Raw genomic sequence first — 18,912 nt, 5'->3', positions numbered from 1 at the left:
TTTTACGAGGAAGAGTAATTTCACAAATGAAAGAGTCAACGTACCTCCATGCCACGGACAGGTTATTCTTGCATCAGGAGAGAGCACGCCCTTGACCAGGGGAGCTCCGTAATGTGTACATTTAGCGGTCATGGCATGGACTTGGTCATCAAGTTTCACGAGAAGAAGCTTAACTCCCTCGAGTCCCTCGACTTGTACCTCGACCTTGTCTCCATTTTTGATCTCGCCGGGCGAGGAACCGATAAGTTTGTATTCGGGCATTGTGGTAGAGGCCGCTGAGGTTGGAAACCGTGCAGGTATAGCCGTGCTGAAGGTCCGATCTATAATATCTTCAATGTTAATATTTCAATCCGTAAGGAGACAATCAAAGGCACGTATGATAGAATCAGGGTCTGGGACCGTTCCCCTGGGAAGACGAGCTGTAAAAGAAATGCGGGGGAGAATACGGAACTTGACAGGTAGCAGGCTCGCCAGTGAGCTCGGTCTGAGAATTGTCTTGAAGATATACGCTTGTCCAACGGGATAAGAGGCCTGGGCCGGCTGAGAGTCGCGGTCTGCCTGGTAGTACGGATCCTGGGCCAGATGAAGACTCGACAAAGAAGAAGAAGATGATGATGGTGAGGGGATGGAGGATGCGGCATGCTTTTTATATGGTACAAGGGAGCCCTTCCGCTGCGCAGCCAGAGCCAGACACAACCCTGCAGTCCTCCCTTCTTTTTTTTTACGGCGACTCTTCCACCATGCGATATATCTACCTGGCTAGATCATCTGTGACTCCCAGAAGACGTCTTCTTCGGCCTCCAGCTCGACTTAAACCGCCGTCCTCGCACTGTGAGCAGCAATGCTGTGAGGGCCGTGTAAACAGCGGGAATTATGTCATAGGCTTGGCTGGCGATGGGCGGTTTGACCAATGGCTGCAAGCTGATGGTCAGCAAGGAGGACGAGATGTCGGAAGAGACAGCGACGGGTTAGATGAAGGCATAGAAGAAGGATTGTATGAATGCGTCTATATAAGGAACGAAGATGGTCGAAGGTAGCCTACATGATACGCCTAACTGTTGCCTGGGGCTATTGGCAAAAGCAGCCGAGATGTTATGAGTGACGTTATACTCGAGTCTTGATATTGTATCAGTGGTAGTAGACTCTGCTTATATCCATCTGCTATCCATGCGGATAAGGAGCTATAGGAACAATTTCCCAGGTTGAAAAGCGAAACGAAAAGTGTGTAAAAATAATTAAAAAGGGAGAGGAGGGAAAAAAAAAGGGGGGGAAATTCAGACACCAAAAAATGATATAACGCAAGAGCTTTCACAATCGTACCGGTCATGCTCTTGTCAGATTATAGACGTGGTGAAATCAGGTAGATATCGCGAGACAAAAGAGAGTATAAAAATTCGTTGCGGCATCACCGAATGGGAACAAACCATATTTCTTTCCTTTTTATATCAGACATAGTGCTACATCTCCAACCTAGTGTGGCGGGTTCAGAGGATGTTGTCGAGCTTTCCCTCCGACTTGGCCTCCTTGACTTGCTCAAAAACCTGCAACAAAACAATAGTTAGCATAAAGCACGGATGAAGGGCGGATAGGGTAGCTCGGGATAGTTACCTTTAGCATCTTGTTTCTGGCACCAAGGGCATTCACGCCACGGGCCTCCAAGCCTTTGTCGTCCAACTCCACCAGCTCGGTCCACTTAAGATCCTTGAGGTTGTCGGTATACTTGTGCAAGCGAAGAGACCGAAGCCATCCGGGTATGTCTTGAAGGAGAGCTGGGTCGGTTGGGTCTTCTGGTGGCTTGGAGCTTCCACGTCGACCGCGTGGAGAACGACCACGGGGGATTTCAGAATGATCAGACAGGTATCCTTCGTGACTGCCAGCGCCACTGAATTGACCGACACCCATTCCGCCAAGAGTGTTACCCAAGTAGGCGTTAGCGTCATATGCAGCAAGGAACCCATTGTTCTGAGGAGAAGTAAAGTTCATCTGTATCGGCGTTCCCTGGAGGGCCAGTCCAGGAGAATTAGGTCGAGAACGGCGCCCGCTGATGGCAGCTTGCTGTTGAGCCTGCAGAGCAGCAACCTGCTGGGGGTTCAGGATTTGGCCAGAGTCATTCACCATTATGACATTGGTTCCGGGAATGGTGTTTGGGAGGCCAGGGGAGACAGGGGGCTGGTTGTGCATACGGTTCTGGTTGTCATTAGAACGAGTGCGGCGGTATTTGCGTGCATCATCCAAGGCAATGCGATTATTGACAGTTGACAAAGCAGCAAGTTTCATAGCAGTGGCATTGGCAATCATATCAGCCTGGTTTGGTTGGCTTTGCTGGTTAAAAGACGAAACCATGGGGGTATTTGTCATGGAAGCCCAACTTGCGTTTCCCACATTGTATGGAGAAAGAATTGGAGGCTCTGGCATAAGATCTGGAGCAGTGATGGTGGTGCTTTGGATATTAGAAGGACCTGACGAAAGCGGAGAACGAAGGCCAGCAGACTGAAGTGGCTGAGAAAACTGGCCCATCGGTTGCTGCTGCTGCTGCTGCTGCTGCTGCTGTTGTTGCTGCTGTTGCTGTTGTTGCTGACCAGACGACGATTTGGGCCGTGCAATGGGGGCCTGTTGTTCTGGTGCTCGGTGAGTCCAAGGAGAAGCAGGGGGCTGAGGCAAGTTATCCTTGCCAACATCTGTAGTAGAAATGGTAGGAGCAACGAGTGAAGACCTGTCTCCACTGAACACTGCACTGTTACGGTTCGACACGGGAGCATTTCCGGTTTGTTGGGTGAGTTCAGCTTTCTTCTTAGCAATAGCGGCTGCTGCGTCAGGGAACATGGCGTTGATAGTCGATGTATCAAGTCCTGAGTTGCGTTTATTACCAGGAGAAGGTGGTGGGCGAACCAGAGAATTGCGAGACCCTTCTACGTTTAGCTTCGACATGGCATCACTTAGACGGTTGGACATGGCGTCTGGACATTTTCCGTGTTAGCGTGTGCCTAATCCGGGGGCTAGAGGAGCCCATAGTTTTGGGAAAGTAAACATACCCTTTTCCCCAAAGGTTGCTGGGGACAACACACTAGACATCGGATGACTCTGGGACATTTGCTGCAATACCTGGATGAAAAAGCGGATTTGAACTTGGGTGGTTTGTTGGAGCAGAGCGTAGAGAGCGGCGGTTCTCTCCGCCTCACTCAACACACGAAACCACTGCTCGATAGCGCTAAGCTCGTCCTTGAAATCTTGGTCCAAAGTGGCGGCAGCCATTTCTTCCAGAGTCGTCTCATACTGATCGATGTCTGCCAGCCACTGCTGCGCGGCCCGATCGAGTGCATCGTCCGCATTATTCTGACCCTGTGACTGTTGGTTGAAGTACACTTCGGAAGCGGGGCAAATATTGCGAGCAGACAGTGGTGGGGCGAAGCCGGACATATCGGCAGAGGCGCGAAGTTGATGAGAGCCCCCTAGAGTACGGGATGAAGACGGAGGACGAAGGGACGACTTCGAAGCCTCAGGGGTGCTGTTTCGGTTTCCAATAATGTGGCTTGCCATGGCTGTTCTCGGGGATATGGAGGGAGGTTTCACGGCCCGGCTGAAGAACGGAGAGGAGTGGTGTATTAAATTTTTTTGGGTTGGTGAGTAAAGCAAAGCTCCTGCAGCGCCAGCTGAGTTTGCAAAGGGAGAGTCAGCCACGTATTTTCGAAGGCAGGCAGATGAATAACCCCCCAGAAGAGCGTCGGGGGCAATGCCCAAGCGACGGATATGATTAAGGGACAGGGATCCGAGTATTCAGCCAGAATCCGGACAGCTGGTTTGATGGAAGGAGTATTTTTTGTTCTTGGACAAAAGGTCGGAGGCAGACCAGGCCAGTGGGCTGCACGGCGGTTTGGCAAGTAGTATAAATGTATTAATATGAAGTAACGCAAAAAAAACTCGCAACCCGTCGAGGATAGGGTCTTGAGGCCGGGCGGCAATTAAGGCTCGAATCTGGACACGGGGGCAACAGCGGTGTATCGAACACAGCGGCTAAACCAGCAAACGTCTGAACTAAGGCATGAGTCGAAGCATAAAAGACCGGAAAGGGCGCGAGAGGAGGATGCGAGAGGGAGAGAAGGGGAAACGAGGTTTCGATCAGGTCGGGTTCTGCGAGCGAGCGAGGTTTGAGGTTTGTGAGGATGGAAGAAAACGAGGTTTTTGTGGTGGAGTTGGAGTTGGGATGCATGTTGAGCTGACTAAGCGGCGGTTGGCATCAACCTCTACATCAGAGCATCAGAGCATCAGAGCATACAGAGCCACGACGGAGACAACGAAAAGACGATGAAAAGACTGATGAAATATGGCATTTTTAGATCTCTAGTCTAAGGTTGGTTTTGGTCTGCTGGGGGCTCCCCTCAGGCCGGGCGGTTCCGCTGCAGCTTCCGTCTCTTCTGGCGTACATCAGTTGCGTCTGATCTCTGCGCAGCCGCCTTCTCACCCCCAGCAGCGGTCTTGCCTGCCGGTGCATGGTTTTCTTTGGCGGCCCCTGACGGCTCGATGTCGAACAGCCTCTTCGGTCTCTCCCGGGTCGAGGAGTCGTTGGATACCCGTCTGCTAGACACGGCCGAACTGCCCGATTCTGACTGATCCACGGACAAATTCAGCGTGCTGCCCGCCTCCTTCTGCATGCTCGAGTCTGTCGTGAAGGACATCCCCAGTCTCAGCTCACTCAGGCTAATCGACCCGCTCCCGTGAGACACCCGCTTATGCCACCCGTCCATCATGGAAACTGCCTCCTGCCATCGCTGCTCCATCTTCTCCCACCCATCCCGCAGTCGAGCAATCTCAGAGTCTCGGAGTTCCACTTCTTCCAGGGGAACAAAGGACGGGTTTGTAAGTAGAGCTCGCAGCTGGTCAAGAGCAGCATCCATTTCCTTTGAGAGCAGTTCGTGCCGGGATAGAGCGGCATCTACACCTTCTTCTTTCCCTACAGCACCCTCAGGAACCCCCTCCACATCTCCATCCTCCAGTCCTTGCAGTTCTCTTAACGTCTGAATTGTATCTCGAGACAGCTGTATCAACGCATCGTTTTCATCACTTAAACTCTGGCACAGCTGTGTCAAATACTCTGTTGTTTCCTGCTTGAGACTGTAGCCCGGTACATCCGCAGTGCTCCCCCCCTGAGCCACCTTTCTACTGGAGGTGTTTGTCTTCGGTGGAGGCTGTATTGTAATAGTCATCACACCGTATCCATCTCTCTTTCCACGCTGTCGCTCGGTCAGGTGGGTTTTGAGCTTCTGCAATTCAATATCTCGTTTGCGGATGTCCGTAGCGCATTGGGTTCTTATCTGCTGGATCGACGATTTCATCCGCTGCATCTGATCCTTTAGGCCACGTATAGTAATGTCTGCATTGCGTATTGTGGATTTAAATGCTGTTTCTTGCCCTTCTGCAAGAGCAATCGAGCGAGACAGTTCTTTCGTTTTGCCCTCCAGTTGTTCCTATTCCCATTGATAACACCGTCAGTTTAGGGTCTTATCAAACCACTCTACTTACTGGGAATGGAATCGTGGATGACCAAAACTTACCACCTGAAGTGCCTGTTTTGCTTCTGTCTTTCGGAGATTTTTCACAGTAGTGGCAAGACTTTCCCGTTGTTCTGCTTCACGCTGGCGGATGGGAAGTGTCAGTGCAACCGTCGCAGTATCATAGCCAGTAGGAATGGGGAAAACAGTAGCACTCACGTCTCTCCGAGTCACCAGATCGTGGATCAGGTTAATAATTTGTGCCATCGTGTCTTCAGCGCCGTCCGCAGCGTTCCCCGGGTCTGCAAAGTCGATCCGTTTTCCATTCCGCAGGAGTCCCCGGGCGAGAAGTAGGTTATTGAGATATTCGGAAGCAGACTGCAGATTAAGAGTGTCCATCCTCGCGCTCGGTGCTCGATGCTCAGTGCTCAGTGCTATCCAAAGATGACTCTTCTTCCTCGTCTGCTGGACTGCCAACGACGCTCAACGCTCCTGAACTCCTTTAACATCCATGGATGGAATAAATCAAAGACGGAGAAACTTTCATCTGCAAAGGGTGGAACCGCGACCTTTCCCAAAGCGGAAGTTTGTCAACATGAGGCTGCATGTACACGTGATATGGGGATCTTTATTTATCCGAAAGCCTAATTTGAGTCCCTTCTTTGGCCCGAATTGGAAAGTCTCGTGTTCACTCGAGACGAGATCATTTTTAAAGGGCAAAAATTAACGAGAGAGTAGAAAAGAAGTCGACATCTTTACTGCTAAAACAGTACGAGCAAGGGAGGGTTGGCTTTTTTTTTTCAGCTTAAGCTACGATGAAAGAATGAGCAAATTAACTAGCCACTGTATCCGCTTTCTGAATGTATTGCTATGGAAATGATACCCAACGTAAATTATCTTGGCCCCATGGTGGAAATTCCGGCCCTGGCCCAGAAACAATAACGGTCCCAAGACAAACGTCCGACATCTGACATACCACTACCTGCTATTATCGGACACTCTATCTGTTCTCCTGACAGGGTTGTTTCCCTGATTTCGCTTGACGTCTGCTTAGGCTCGCTGCGGTTAAAGACTTGGCATGAGCTATGACATAAGCGGCTTAAATATGCTCCAGGCACTGCCGCCCGCAGGTCATTCGACCCGAAATCTCGACCCATGGAAGGAGAGCTGCACATCAATCAGAGGCTTCTCAGGGCTGCGGCCGAGTGGCCAATACCGGCTGTTTCTCGGGTGCATCTGGCTGTATCCGATAATAACCCGGCACAATAGCTGCGTAACGGTGCGCGCTGGAAAACGGCGCAACAGACCTTGTGAGGGCTTGCCTATCGTAGAAACCTGCTCCGTAGCCTAGCCTGAGAAGACATGCAATATTTCCGTACCCAGACCATCCAGATACGGAGTACTTAGATGTTCGTGCGGTGCAGAGAAGACCCCGAGGTACTTAACTACTGCCTGGAATGTTATATCAGGATGTTGTTTGGGCGCGGACGCGCGGGAACCTTGCCTCACGTGACGGACACGAACCAGAAACACGACCACCGCCATTAAAAGACGAAGATAAAGTGCTTTTTTGGACCTCCAGAAAAAGCTGAACTACGGAGTACTCGGTTGCGGACTTGATGAATTGACAGAGTAGCCTGCTCAACGTATAATGACAAACCCCAAAGAAGTCACTCCTCCCCCTACTGCTGCTGCTGCTGCCCCGGGTGTCAAGGCCCTCGCTCACACCGCCCCTTCTCAACCCAACTCGCCTCTCGCCAAACGCCCCAAGACCGAAGCCATGGCGGTTCCAGAGACCACCGAGACTGCGCCCGCTGTTCCTGCTGCTGCTCCTACCTGCCAGTTGCAGGTCAAGAAGCTGGTGCCGGAAGCCCGCGCGCCTACCCGAGGCTCTGCGTTTGCTGCCGGATACGACTTGTACGCTGCAACGGAGACCGTGATTCCCGGCAGAGGCAAGGGATTAGTCTCGACTGGGCTTGCAATTGCTGTTCCAGAGGGAACTTGTAAGTGGCTAAGCGGAAGAAAGCCGGTCTATATATCTTTTTCAGGCTAGCTGACCTGGTGGTAGACGGAAGGATAGCACCCCGCAGTGGGCTTGCGTCGAAGAACTTCATTGACACTGGAGCCGGTGTTATCGACGCCGATTATCGTGGAGAAGTCAAGGTGTTACTGTTCAATTTCTCCGGTGTCAACTTTACCAGTACGTCGTATCACTATAGTATACTCCGCTTGAAGAGGTGATGCTAACGTGTTGCAAAAAATATAGTCAAGGAGGGTGACCGAATTGCACAGCTCATCCTGGAGAGAGTAAGTTTATTGAACAGTCAATCTGGCATTGGCAGCTCAGTCAGTGGCTAACACACGGCTTACAGATTTACACGCCTGAAGTTCTTGTAGCTGAGCAATTGGAGGAAAGCGTGCGTGGTGCCGGCGGGTTCGGAAGCACAGGTTAAAAGAAAAAAAACGATTTTCAACGACTTGGAACTCTAGTTAACTATGATTTTCGGTTTCTATTCTAATGTCCGGTATATATGTTTATGCGCACATGGCAGAATAAGAGACTACTGCTGCTAGAGAGCAACATCAATGGCAATATACAGGCTGAAGACGGATCACTGGTTCCACTCTCTCACCTTGAACTTCACAACAGGGTGCCTTACATGTTCGACGTTGCGCACCAGCCTAACCTCCGCTGCCTTTGATGCACGAAGCCGGGCCCTCTTCTCAAGCGCGGCCTTGCGTTCTTCCTCTGGAAGATGAGCAAACTCGGCGTCATTCCTCTCATCTTCGTTCTGATATCTCGCTAGCTCTTCGTTCCTAGCTATCATTGTCTTCTCCAGAACCGTATGCATGCTTGCCAGAACCTTCTCAGTGGCCTTGGCAAGCGGCAGATCCGTCGTCGCAACATTGTCTGGAGATACCCAGGAAGCCGTTTCACGAAGCGCCGGTGAATCATTAAACACGGCTTCACGGAGTCTTCCAACCATCAAGGCACCGAACATGTCGCCCGTCCCGCTGAAGAAGCAGTCTAGGCGAGGTACTTCGACTTTAAATAGCCGAGCGGAGCGGTCAGATCGCATGGTAGAACCGAAGACTGCCAGCGTGTTGTCTGGGCGTGCATCTTGGCTGACGGATGAATTATCTGCTGTTGAGAGGGAGATGACTGATGATGCGGATGAGGATGGCAGTCCTGGTAGCTGTACAGAAGTAACAATGACATGAGGCACGTTATATGTCCGGTGGATGACGGTCACTGCGTCCACCAGGTTTTCAGCTGAAGTAATTTTTATTCCAGAAAGTAGCCTTGGTTTATTCTTTTAGTCTTTGTGTGGTCGTCGATTTGATCAAGGGGACAGCCCGACTTACTCTGCTTCGAACTGGTTTGGTAAGATCAAGTCTGCATGGGGAACGAGAGCTTTATATGCCGGCACCACATCCTCGTTGACATATATACGTCCCTGGTCTCCCATGACAGGATCAAGCACTAATTCTCGTCTGTTAGAAGTGACTATAGCTTTAGCACGTACACATCGTCATTGACTCACCCCAGAAAAATGAGCCTGGCTTCTTAGATGCCTTCTTCTTCAGGTCCATGGCAATAGCTCCGACTGCTTCCACTGCGGTAGCGCTGGGTGCATATCCAGTCAGCAAAACGTCAAAGTCAGTAAGGTAGCTCTGCCGTAGCCCTTCATATAGGTTGGTTATTTCCTGAGCAGACGACTTTGTCCCCTTGAACTGTCTATATCCGGTATGGTTGCCTATACATGGATGGTCAGTATCTACTTATCCGTCTCTCGCTTGACATGCATCGCAGGGTTGAGAGCATCTCACTGAAATGAACCGTGTTCAAGGCAGCCACTTCGCAGCCCAGGGACTGCATGGCAAGCGTGGCCATCGTATTGCCGACATATCTGTATCAGAGCAGCTTGATTTAGTCATGTAGACAGGCAAATTGAAAAGTGTTCCTGTGCATTCGGGGCCAGCCCCGGGGGGGTATATTGTGGAAGGTAGGACATGGCCTTGTCAAGGAGGGAGTACCAGGACAAGCAGAGGGCTTCTTCGTACCCATAGACTACCTTCAGATACCCAACATTGCCAGGGTTAGCAGAGGTTGATATCACCATTGGCCCGTCGCCAAATTAACCGCAGCCTTGGGGGCGACCAACGTACATGACTCGCAATCGCCAACACTTTTGTCTCGGGCACCAGATCGTCAGATGCCATGTTGGCGGCTCTCACGGCAGACTAGTTAATAGCTAGTTATCTAGATGGCTGAATGGGATGCTCCCTTTTTGAAACTATGACTGTTACAAGCTGTACAGGATTCCCTAGCTGGCCTCTCGGTCGTGGAGTCGCGGCTGATGGAACCGCCGGGAAATTTCCTCTGGCCGAATGACTCGCCTTCGCTTCTTCGGCTTCCGGCTTCATGTAAGCAAATAGGCTGCAGGCGCTAGGCAGGCAGCGAGCTACAGGTACCGGTCAGGTTGGCTACTTGTCAGCTACGAAGCTGCTTGCTGTGTATTAGTTAGTTATGCCTGCTGGAGGCCGCAGGATAGAGCAGCGAGGCAGTTGGCAGCGAGACAACCAGGCAGCGGCCTGTCTAGCCAGGCATCTATATGGCCTCAATACATATCCAGTCCTATCCCAGCTATCGCCTTAAGTCATTATTAACAAAGTAGTAGTATGTCGGCGGTAGCCAGCTAGTCGAAGCCAAAGCTTAGCCTGCGTCCAGGGCAAATGACCATCCGCCGGTCATGCCTCACTTCTCGCTTCCCACAGACATCATCCTTAAAAAAGGCGAAGGGATGGACACCGGCTGAGGCCAGTGGAATACACAGCTCTTCTCCCTCCGTCTCCCTCGCCTCAGAACAGACGGCAGTAGGCCTGTCTCGCCCGCTCGCTGTCTGCCCGCCATGTCGTCCCAGGTCGTGCGGTTCCTGCGTGCAGTCTCCAGGTAACGTCGTCCGCCAGCACCGCCAGCACCACTGCCTCACAAGCCCACCCAGCTGGTTATAACAAGCAGCTATATTCAACTCAAGGGAACCACTAAGCTAACGATGTAACTACTCCACAGGCTTCTGGGATGGATATAGTATGCTCGCCCTTGCCTTACTCCCCCCCGCTGCCGGCCGTCAGCCTCACAGGCGGACATCCCGAAGCTGGCCCAGAGGAATCACATAGCTAAAAGAACAAAATACTACATAGCATGCTCTGCTGGTCTCTCTCGTTCTACCCGCAGCCGATCAAGAACTGGCAACGTCGCTCCACCTCGGGCTCGACCATCTCGTTCCCGACCTCCAACGTGCTTGGCTTCATCTGCTACGCTGTCTACACCTCGACCTTCTACTTCTCCCCCGTCATACGGCACCAGTATGCCGTCCGTCATCCAGAGGCGCCGGAGCCCACCGTGCGCGCCAACGACGTTGCGTTTGCCTTCCATGCAGTCCTGCTGAGCGTGTTGACGTATTCCCAGTTCTACCCGATGATATGGGGTTTCAAAGCATCGGCGCACCAGAACGTTAGCGCCCCTGTGGCCGGGATGGTGGTAGGATGCGTGCTGTGCATACTCGGCGTCTTCCTCCTGGCGTGGTCGAAGGGCGGTAACGATGCTTCCGATTGGGCCTGGATAGATGGTGTATGTTTCCTGCTGTGCCCAGCTGCAAACTGCAACTGTAACGGCTTTGCTGACGATGACGGTTGCATTTACTAGATCTATACCATGTCATATGTCAAGTTACTTGCAACGGTAGTCAAGTACTGTCCCCAGGTGTACTTGAACTACCGGCTAAAGTCAACGGTGGGATGGAGCATATGGCAGATCCTTCTTGATCTGATAGGCGGCATCCTCTCCCTGATACAGCTGGTCATTGACTCCTCGCTTGAAAACGACTGGAGCGGTATCACAGGCAACCCGGCGAAATTCGGTCTAAGCAATGTGAGCATTTTCTTTGACTTTATCTTCATTGCCCAGCATTACATCCTTTACCGGAATAGCAATGGGTCAAAGGAAAGTGATGATGAGGATGAAGATGTTGAGAGTCAAGCTCCTGTTCGACAACCACTGCTTCGGCAGAGAGAAAGAGCCTAGCTGTTGAAAGTAGTACAAGAGTACACTTTCCCCCATCCCTTGATATTTTTTTTTTTTCTTGGATAACTGGATAGAATGATGCTGGCGCTGGCTGGTTTGACCTACTCTAGGAACACGGAAGGGCGTGCGCCAGCTGTTTTGGGGTATTTTCTTGAGCAATCCTCGCTTCTTCCTCGCTTGATGTATTATTTGTGTGTTCACCTTGCTTTATTTTTTTAGCTACTTTTAGCTATATTGGCGGTTGCCTTTGGTCCGGCCTGTCAGTTGGTCGTATGATGCGGTCATGCTGACCTTACCGCTACTTTCTGTCTGGCAGGGCATGCCAGTTGTTCTCCTTCCGCCCATGGATATGGATACCCCCCCGTACAAGCCGGTGCCTATCGGATTCTTACCCCCCTGGAAAATAAAATCAATAAATAACGAGGCAACCTTGGAAGGCATATAAGACACGCAGGATGCAGAGGCGGACCAGAATCAGAACCAGAACCAGAATCACATGAATTCTTCCTTTTTCTTCCCCCTCCCTTCCTTCTCTCGTTTCTTTTTTTTTTTTTTTCCTTTTTTTTTTTTTATTGGTGAAATAAATATATACACGGGGCCGTGAGCTGGTTACTTATTGAACGAGGTCAATCAAATCGATCAGCAATTCAATAAATTTAGTAGCCCCCATTTTACTTGCAAGGTGTCCGTTATCCTAATAAATAATCCTATCCTGAAACCCTCGTCTCAGGACCTCGACGTGTGTTGTATGATGTTGATGAATAATGGCCGTGTTCTCTTTTTCGAAAAATTTCCCCTTCCCCGACAGACGAAAAAAAGAAAGTGAACGGAGCGATGAATTTTTTTTAGTCTTGTAATGAAATGTGAGGAGGCGGGCATGGCAGCGGGAACGGGGATGGGGACGGGGCTGAGATGGGGTTGCTCGTGAGGCGGTGTTTCGCTTTGCTCCCGAGACGATGGCGAGGAAACAAGGAAATATAATAACAAGGGAAATAAAAGTGTAGATAGATGGATGTAATGGAACGTATTAAAGAAATACATAGAAAGAGGAAAAAGAAACGTGGTGTGGAAAAAAAGAAGAAGAATGATCCAGCCGATGTTTGTACGCCTTTGCAAGCCGAGTAATGAGCAAGATGGATAGAGTAGCCAAGGTAAAATGATCGATGACAAGAAAAGAAGGTCAAAAACGAATGAAGTGAATAGAACCAGACCGGGCCGGATAGACGAACGAATGGAGATATGGTATGATATGGAATGGCAAGATGGATGACACGCAAACAGAGTATATATATAAACTATATATATATATTCGTTTTAGAACAGGCGGGAGGAGGAAAGTGGAAAGGAAAGGCAATAGCAGGAAGATAAACAAGCAAAAAAAAAGAAAACATCAAAAACACAGTTCGCTCTCGCTCTCGCTTTGAAATGGGACAATATAATGACGATGACGATGATGATGATGATGATGATGAGATGTAAGGGCGTGGGTCGTGGTCGTGGTCATGGTTATAGTATCTTGAAGAGAGAAAAGAGGGGGAGGGAGGGAGGGGAGTGGGAGGGTGGGAAAAGGGGACGGGGAGAACGGAATATGGCTAGGCTCTGCGCCTTCGTCCACGGTTGGCGCCCTCGGGTCTTTGAGCAAGGACTTCTCTGAGCAACGGATCCTCTCTGTCCTTGTCGATGTGGTGGACGCGGACGTGTCTGTTTAAGGCAAAGGCAAAAAGGGGAGAGAAGGTTAGCACAGCCACATTACATATTATGCTTAATGCGTTGGGGGTTATGTATGGATAATATAGGGTGAAATGTTGAATAAGCGCCTGCCTGAGGCACAGGAGGCGCAGCGGAAGTGATGAACAGGCAACCACGCTAAGAGCGGGATCGACAAGGAAACGAAGAACGAGGGCCGAAAAAGAACGGTTACTTCTTCCTTCCTTTCTTTTCTTTTTCTTTTTCATCTTGGGCTTGGTAACGTACCGTTGGAGATTATCAGGTCTGGGATAGCGGTGTCTTTGGTCCGGGCAGAACGGACAGACGTAGCCTGGCGAATCGTGCACAAGACCGTGGCGGATCATCTCATTTTTGCGCTTGAAGCCCTTTCCGCCCTCGGAGCGGGGACAGCCCTGGACGGGGCAGTAGTATGGCCGGAATTGAGAGTGGACATTTGCATGCGAGCTGGGACTTTTGCATTAGAATGAGCTTTAAAAAAAAGCGGTAGGGGCGGGAGGGAGGAGACATACTTTAGAAGGTATTGGGTCTGGAATGGGAGGGCGACACAGCCAGGGTAATTGCATTTGAACATGCCCGAGGACGCGATGGAAGAGGATGTGGGCGTTGCATGGCGTTTTTCCGAGCCCTCCTGACTGGCTGGGTCCGTGGGGGTAGGATATCCTGTACTTGGGGAGTCGCTGTACTGGAAGCCAGGCTCACATGAGGACTGAGACAGGGATTGAGAGTGGGACTGGGAATGAGACCGGGAGTGGTCTGTTTTTAGCCTGCCTGGCCAGTAGTGCTGTTGCTGTTGCTGTTGTTGTTGCTGCTGCTGCTGCTGTTGTTGGGAAGGCGGCGGCGGCGGCGGCTGCTGGTGGTGGTGGTGTGTAGGAATATCACAGGATTTGGGAGGAGAGCCCTGAGAGTAAGCTGGCGTAGATGATGTTGAGGATAGTAGAGGAGTAGGGTAGAATTGCTCTGACAGGCGACGTATATGTGACTGTGACGAGGTGTGGTGGCCATGGCTGTGCGAATGGGAGTGGTGTGACTGGCGAGGGGAAGAAGTGACTGCCGGATACGGTGGTTGTGGTGGCACGCCGTTTTTATTGAGAAAGTGATCCTTTGAGGAGATAACATCAGGGACAATCTCACTGGGGAAGGAGGATCTGAAGGATGGGAGGCTCTGGCAGACAGTGCTGCCGGAGTCCGAGGAGCTGCCAGCAATAGTTGACGGCAGGCTCTGGCCGCCAGCTCCTCGGGAAGGATCCAGGGGGAAAGTATTTAGTTTCTTGAATGTTGTAGGGGTTGTGAGCAAGGGGGGCCTTGAATCCTGAAAAATCGAGGCCGAGAGGGGAGACTGAGAGGTAGGATTTGAGATGATCTGGGCCACCGAAGGAAGACGGGTGGTCGTGGTAGCAGCAGGAGCAGGAGCAGGAGCAGGAGCAGGACTAGCAGCGTTTGAAGCTCCCTCTTTCGAGCTAGCCGTAGTAGCAGGATGCCTGGGAGTAGCGGCAGCGGCAGCGGCTGAGGGATCCGCTGAGGGATTCGGAGGATCGGTCATAAGAATGTCAGGGCGTGGCAGTGGCTGCCCGAAGCTGTGATGGTGACTGTGGTGGTGACTGTGGTGGTGGTTTCTGTGGCTGGTGCTGGTATGGGTACTGTTGTTTTCGGCAGAATTGTTGTTATTGTGATGGTTGTTGTTGTTGGAGGCCGAGATCAAGGTCGGCGACGAGGGTTTTCTGGCTGCGCCTCCTGCTGACGTCGACGTCGACTGGAGTCGTCTCTTGAGCTCAATGTCCGGGGGAAGGGCACCGTCGACGTCCTGGAGGCTGGCGGCGTCCTCAGCACCGCTGGTATGCTCCGAGACCGGGGAGGAGGAGGAGCAGGAGGAAGAATCCCGCCTGAGGGGCGCTTCTCTGGACCTGTAGGCAATCTCGGGGTCATTGGGAGCTACGGACCTCAGTATTAGCTCGTCGCTTAACGCTGACTTGGTTGATCTGCCACATCGTCGACGCTTACGGTCACCACCTCCTCCCGGGCCGCCTCCGCCCGGCTTGCTGCTGCTGCTGCTGCTGGTGTTGTTGTTGTTGTTGTTGCTGCTGCAGCTGGCGTCGACCGGGCTGCAGGTCTCGCTCTTGTCCTCTGGGATGAATGGCGGAGGGGACTCGTGCGGCTCGTAGACGATCTTCTGCTTCTCGAGGGGCGGAGAGAGGTTCCGGGCGTCGTCTGAGTCGTAGTTCATCATTTCATGGGCGAGTCCAGGTTCGGCGACATAAGAGAGAGAGAGATAGAAAAAAAAAGAGAGAGAGACACAGACGAGGTACCTCCGGCAGACTCGGACACTCTTTTTTTCTTCTTTCTTTTCTCTTCTTTTAGCCCTTTATTTCCCCCCTTTCTTGGGTGCTTTTGTGTCTGCCCTTCCTGTGCTGTTCCTTTTCCTTGGTTTGGTATTTCTCGGACGGGCTGGGATGGTTAGCAAGCCTGGCCTGGCACTTTTATCAGCACAGCGCTGGGAGACCGAAGAGGACGCAAAAAGACACGAAGAAGTAGACTCAGAGAGAGAGAAGAAAGAGAGAGAGACTGCAGGATCAGTGGAGAGTGACAGGGGGGCAAAAGTAGGGACACAGAGCCAACGGCTTCACTGGGTCGTATTCAGTTGGGGAAGAGGCGACCTCAGGCGAAGGACGGGACTGGGACCAGCACCACAACGGGGACGGAAAGGAGGACAGAAAGAGAGACAGAGAGACAGAGAAACAGAGAAGAGAAACAAGAGGGGGAAGAAGAGGAAGAAGAGGGAGTAGCCAGGGAACAAACCGGACCTCCGAGCAGGCAGGGGACGTACAGGCTGACAGTCAGGCCATCTGGTCGAAGCAGACGGGCAGCAGACAGAGAGACAGACGGGCGGACAGGGGCACGGAAGAGAGACACGCTGACAGAAGGCCAGGCGAGACGAGGATGAGGCTGATGCGTCGAAGAACGAAGAACGAAGACGAGGAAGAAGAAGACGAAGAAGAAGAAGCGAAGAAGATGAAGATGAAGATGAAGATGAAGATGAGGCTGTGGTGTGTGGATCGGCGGCGGGAAGAAAGACGGAAACCCAGCCGGGAAAAGGCTAGCAGAGCCACAAGCCAACAGAGCCGCAAGGCAGGCAGAGAGAAAGAAGAGAAGACGAGAGTAGAAGACGGGAGAGACAGACAGACAGAGAGAGAGAGTACATACCAGCAGACTTGGTCAGGAGGAAGATGCCAGGCAGCAGCATAAAGCTAAGAAGAAGGAGAAGGTGAAGAAGAAGAAGAGAAGAAGAGAAGAAGAAGAAAAGAACAGCCGCATCCGCCGTGTTATAAGGGGAGTCAGTCCCAGGGCGGTTGGAAAGGAGCCAACGGGGAGGGCCAGGGAAGCGCCAGGGAGGACGGAGACGGCAGACTCAAGAGGACTCAGCGCTGCCTTTAGGGCTGGCGGCGGCGACGGCGACGGCGACGGTGATGCTGCTGCTGCTGATGATGATGAGACTCAGCATGAAGAAAACGGACGAGCTGGAGGGCATCCCTGACGTGAAACGGCCCTGGGGGGGGGGGTCTCTTCTTCAGCCCCTTGGCCGGGCTCCATTCGCCGGTGCTGCTGATACAGAGTTACTCTCTGGGACTGACTGCTGGTAATCAACTGCGACGATGCCAGTGGAGACAGACCCTCGGGCTGGCCGGCTCGACTGTGACTCTACTGCTGCTACCCATAGTGTCATCTATCACTGCCTGTTTACTGCTCTCCTGATGGTGGTGCTGCTGGTGGTGATATCTCGGTGCTGGCGGTTACCCCTGAGCCTCTTTTTTGCTCTATGGGCTTTCTTCCACTCGCCACTGCTCAGCCACGCCACCGAGCTGAGGTTGCTTGTTCTTATTACATATTCCAGTACGGAGTACGGCTTGCTGCTGTCTTATTGACGGGAGCAGGTAATTAGCGGGAGAGACATGTCCAAAGACAAAAGACAGGCCGAGGGCGCCTGTTCAGCCCTGCCGGAGAGACTGCTTCTTTCTGAACCACCCCGGGTCTTACCCTTACTTTTGGGCAGACAGACAGACAGACAGACCATCGAAGAAGATGAAGAAAAAAAGGACCGAAAGAGAGAGACTTCCTCAGGAGAGACACGTGGCAGACATCCGCATGAAGCAAGGGTTAGTCCTGTTAGCATGATGGAGTATATACAGGGGCCCAGCAGAGCCGTAGACGGGCACGGAGTAAAAAGAGGGATGCATCAGAGACATGTCATAGAAAAAGAACAAGTTTAAGTCACAGCTTGCTACTGTTGCTGCTAGTACTGCTGCTGGTACTGTTGCTGCTTGTGGCATCCTTCAGTTGCAAGACCTTCTCCCAGGCCTTGCGGGCAAAGGGGCTCATCAGACTGGCATACTCCCTCGCCCTCGCACTGCTTGCCTGTCTCAGCGCATACCTCGCTGCGATCCCTTGCATGATAATCGAGCCCCGGAAGGCGTGGAACGCATCTCCCCAGCCCAGCTCTCGCCCGCTGACTGCCCACCCGCTCACTTCCCCATACCACCTCACACACTCGTCTCGCGTCGGCAGCCCTTCGATCCCCTCGCTCCTGAACCTCGTCTCCGCCGGGCCGCCCTCGACGTTGGCATAGGGGCCCGTAAGATTGCACAGGTCTGAAAGCGGATGTCCGATGGTCGCCATCTCCCAGTCCAGCACCCCTATCACCCGGCTCTCCGTGCGGTGGAAGACCATGTTGTCGATCTTGTAGTCCCCGTGGATCAGGCTCGACCGGTCCAGAGGCTGGCTGCTCTTCGTCGAGAAAAAGGCCACCAGCTCGTCAAAGTGCGGCAGCTCATTGACCGGCCGCCCTGTCTCGATGTCCCGCGTGCTCGCCTGCGCCGTGTGGATCGTCTGGAACGTCGCCAGCTGCCGGTCGTAGAAGTTGCCCGACCGTCCAAACTTGTCCAGGCCCACGCTCCGGGGGTCGACCCGGTGGAATCGGGCCAGTGTCTGCACCGCCGCTTTCCATCTACCACACACAAGAGAGGTCAATTGTCCTCTTCTTCCACCCAATGGAACCTTTGAAAAACAGACAGCTTGACTTACAGCTCTCGTCTTTCGTCTGGGGTCACGCCCGGCATGGCTGGGTCGACAAAGATCCTCCCGTCCAGAAACTCCATGATATAAAACGCCGTGCCGATCACGCTCTCGTCCTCGCACAGGCATATGGTCCGCGGCACGGGCACGTCTGTCTTCTCCAGCGCATGGATGATCTGGTACTCGCGCTCGACTCGGTGCGCCGTCTTGGACAGCAGCTTGCCCGGTGGCTTCTTGCGGAGGACGTACTTTGCCCCGTCGGCGGAGATGAGCTGGTACGTCGGGTTGCTCTGCCCGAATCCGAACTGCCTGCCGTTAGCTACACTAATATTATACAGATAGCAAGCTGAGCAAAAGCTGCAATATCTCACCTGCTTGATGGTCAATGGCGTCTTGATGGACGGGACCTGGGCGTCGATGTAGCGCTCAAACGACGCCTGGTCGATGGGCTGCCGAACTTCTCCCGCCATCGTGCCGCCCGAACGGATCACCTAGATAGACAGATATGCAGATAGACAGATAGATGCAAACGAGACTCTCTCTCCT

General features: G+C 52.4%; 10 protein-coding genes across 10 annotated transcripts; 5 read left to right on the top strand and 5 right to left on the bottom strand.

Moving 5' to 3' along the window:
• Positions 1-135: 135 nt before the first annotated feature.
• On the top strand, positions 136-1,037 carry TRV_02816 (uncharacterized protein; the record flags this gene model as incomplete). Its single annotated transcript, XM_003023023.1, has 3 exons — positions 136-245; positions 303-374; positions 566-1,037. 3 exons carry the CDS (start codon positions 136-138, stop codon positions 1,035-1,037), a joined length of 654 nt encoding a protein of 217 aa, XP_003023069.1.
• Positions 1,038-1,484: 447 nt separating this feature from the next.
• Positions 1,485-3,537, bottom strand: TRV_02815 (uncharacterized protein; the record flags this gene model as incomplete). The annotated part of the gene is made up of 3 exons (XM_003023022.1): positions 1,485-1,541; positions 1,609-2,957; positions 3,033-3,537. 3 exons carry the CDS (start codon positions 3,535-3,537, stop codon positions 1,485-1,487), a joined length of 1,911 nt encoding a protein of 636 aa, XP_003023068.1.
• Positions 3,538-4,376: 839 nt separating this feature from the next.
• Positions 4,377-5,885, bottom strand: TRV_02814 (uncharacterized protein; the record flags this gene model as incomplete). The annotated part of the gene is made up of 2 exons (XM_003023021.1): positions 4,377-5,462; positions 5,550-5,885. 2 exons carry the CDS (start codon positions 5,883-5,885, stop codon positions 4,377-4,379), a joined length of 1,422 nt encoding a protein of 473 aa, XP_003023067.1.
• A 1,252-nt stretch (positions 5,886-7,137) lies between these two features.
• On the top strand, positions 7,138-7,844 carry TRV_02813 (uncharacterized protein; the record flags this gene model as incomplete). The annotated part of the gene is made up of 3 exons (XM_003023020.1): positions 7,138-7,489; positions 7,540-7,686; positions 7,753-7,844. The coding sequence occupies 3 exons, from the start codon at positions 7,138-7,140 to the stop codon at positions 7,842-7,844; spliced, it is 591 nt and encodes a 196-aa protein (XP_003023066.1).
• A 254-nt stretch (positions 7,845-8,098) lies between these two features.
• TRV_02812 (uncharacterized protein) lies at positions 8,099-9,381 on the bottom strand (the record flags this gene model as incomplete). The annotated part of the gene is made up of 4 exons (XM_003023019.1): positions 8,099-8,789; positions 8,853-8,994; positions 9,032-9,244; positions 9,318-9,381. The coding sequence occupies 4 exons, from the start codon at positions 9,379-9,381 to the stop codon at positions 8,099-8,101; spliced, it is 1,110 nt and encodes a 369-aa protein (XP_003023065.1).
• Positions 9,382-10,692: 1,311 nt separating this feature from the next.
• Positions 10,693-11,574, top strand: TRV_02811 (L-cystine transporter, putative; the record flags this gene model as incomplete). Its single annotated transcript, XM_003023018.1, has 2 exons — positions 10,693-11,121; positions 11,197-11,574. 2 exons carry the CDS (start codon positions 10,693-10,695, stop codon positions 11,572-11,574), a joined length of 807 nt encoding a protein of 268 aa, XP_003023064.1.
• A 1,592-nt stretch (positions 11,575-13,166) lies between these two features.
• On the bottom strand, positions 13,167-15,523 carry TRV_02810 (uncharacterized protein; the record flags this gene model as incomplete). Its single annotated transcript, XM_003023017.1, has 2 exons — positions 13,167-13,746; positions 13,812-15,523. 2 exons carry the CDS (start codon positions 15,521-15,523, stop codon positions 13,167-13,169), a joined length of 2,292 nt encoding a protein of 763 aa, XP_003023063.1.
• Positions 15,524-15,749: 226 nt separating this feature from the next.
• TRV_02809 (uncharacterized protein) lies at positions 15,750-16,831 on the top strand (the record flags this gene model as incomplete). Its single annotated transcript, XM_003023016.1, has 3 exons — positions 15,750-15,879; positions 15,938-16,492; positions 16,545-16,831. The coding sequence occupies 3 exons, from the start codon at positions 15,750-15,752 to the stop codon at positions 16,829-16,831; spliced, it is 972 nt and encodes a 323-aa protein (XP_003023062.1).
• A 415-nt stretch (positions 16,832-17,246) lies between these two features.
• TRV_02808 (uncharacterized protein) lies at positions 17,247-17,946 on the top strand (the record flags this gene model as incomplete). The annotated part of the gene is made up of 2 exons (XM_003023015.1): positions 17,247-17,450; positions 17,548-17,946. The coding sequence occupies 2 exons, from the start codon at positions 17,247-17,249 to the stop codon at positions 17,944-17,946; spliced, it is 603 nt and encodes a 200-aa protein (XP_003023061.1).
• A 425-nt stretch (positions 17,947-18,371) lies between these two features.
• On the bottom strand, positions 18,372-18,836 carry TRV_02807 (uncharacterized protein; the record flags this gene model as incomplete). Its single annotated transcript, XM_003023014.1, has 1 exon — positions 18,372-18,836. One exon carries the CDS (start codon positions 18,834-18,836, stop codon positions 18,372-18,374), a length of 465 nt encoding a protein of 154 aa, XP_003023060.1.
• Positions 18,837-18,912: the final 76 nt, after the last annotated feature.

This window comes from Trichophyton verrucosum, assembly GCF_000151505.1.
Source record: "Trichophyton verrucosum HKI 0517 chromosome Unknown contig00241_1.f1.exp, whole genome shotgun sequence".
NCBI classification, from domain to species: domain Eukaryota; kingdom Fungi; phylum Ascomycota; class Eurotiomycetes; order Onygenales; family Arthrodermataceae; genus Trichophyton; species Trichophyton verrucosum.
This window is presented reverse-complemented; position numbering and strand designations above follow the sequence as displayed.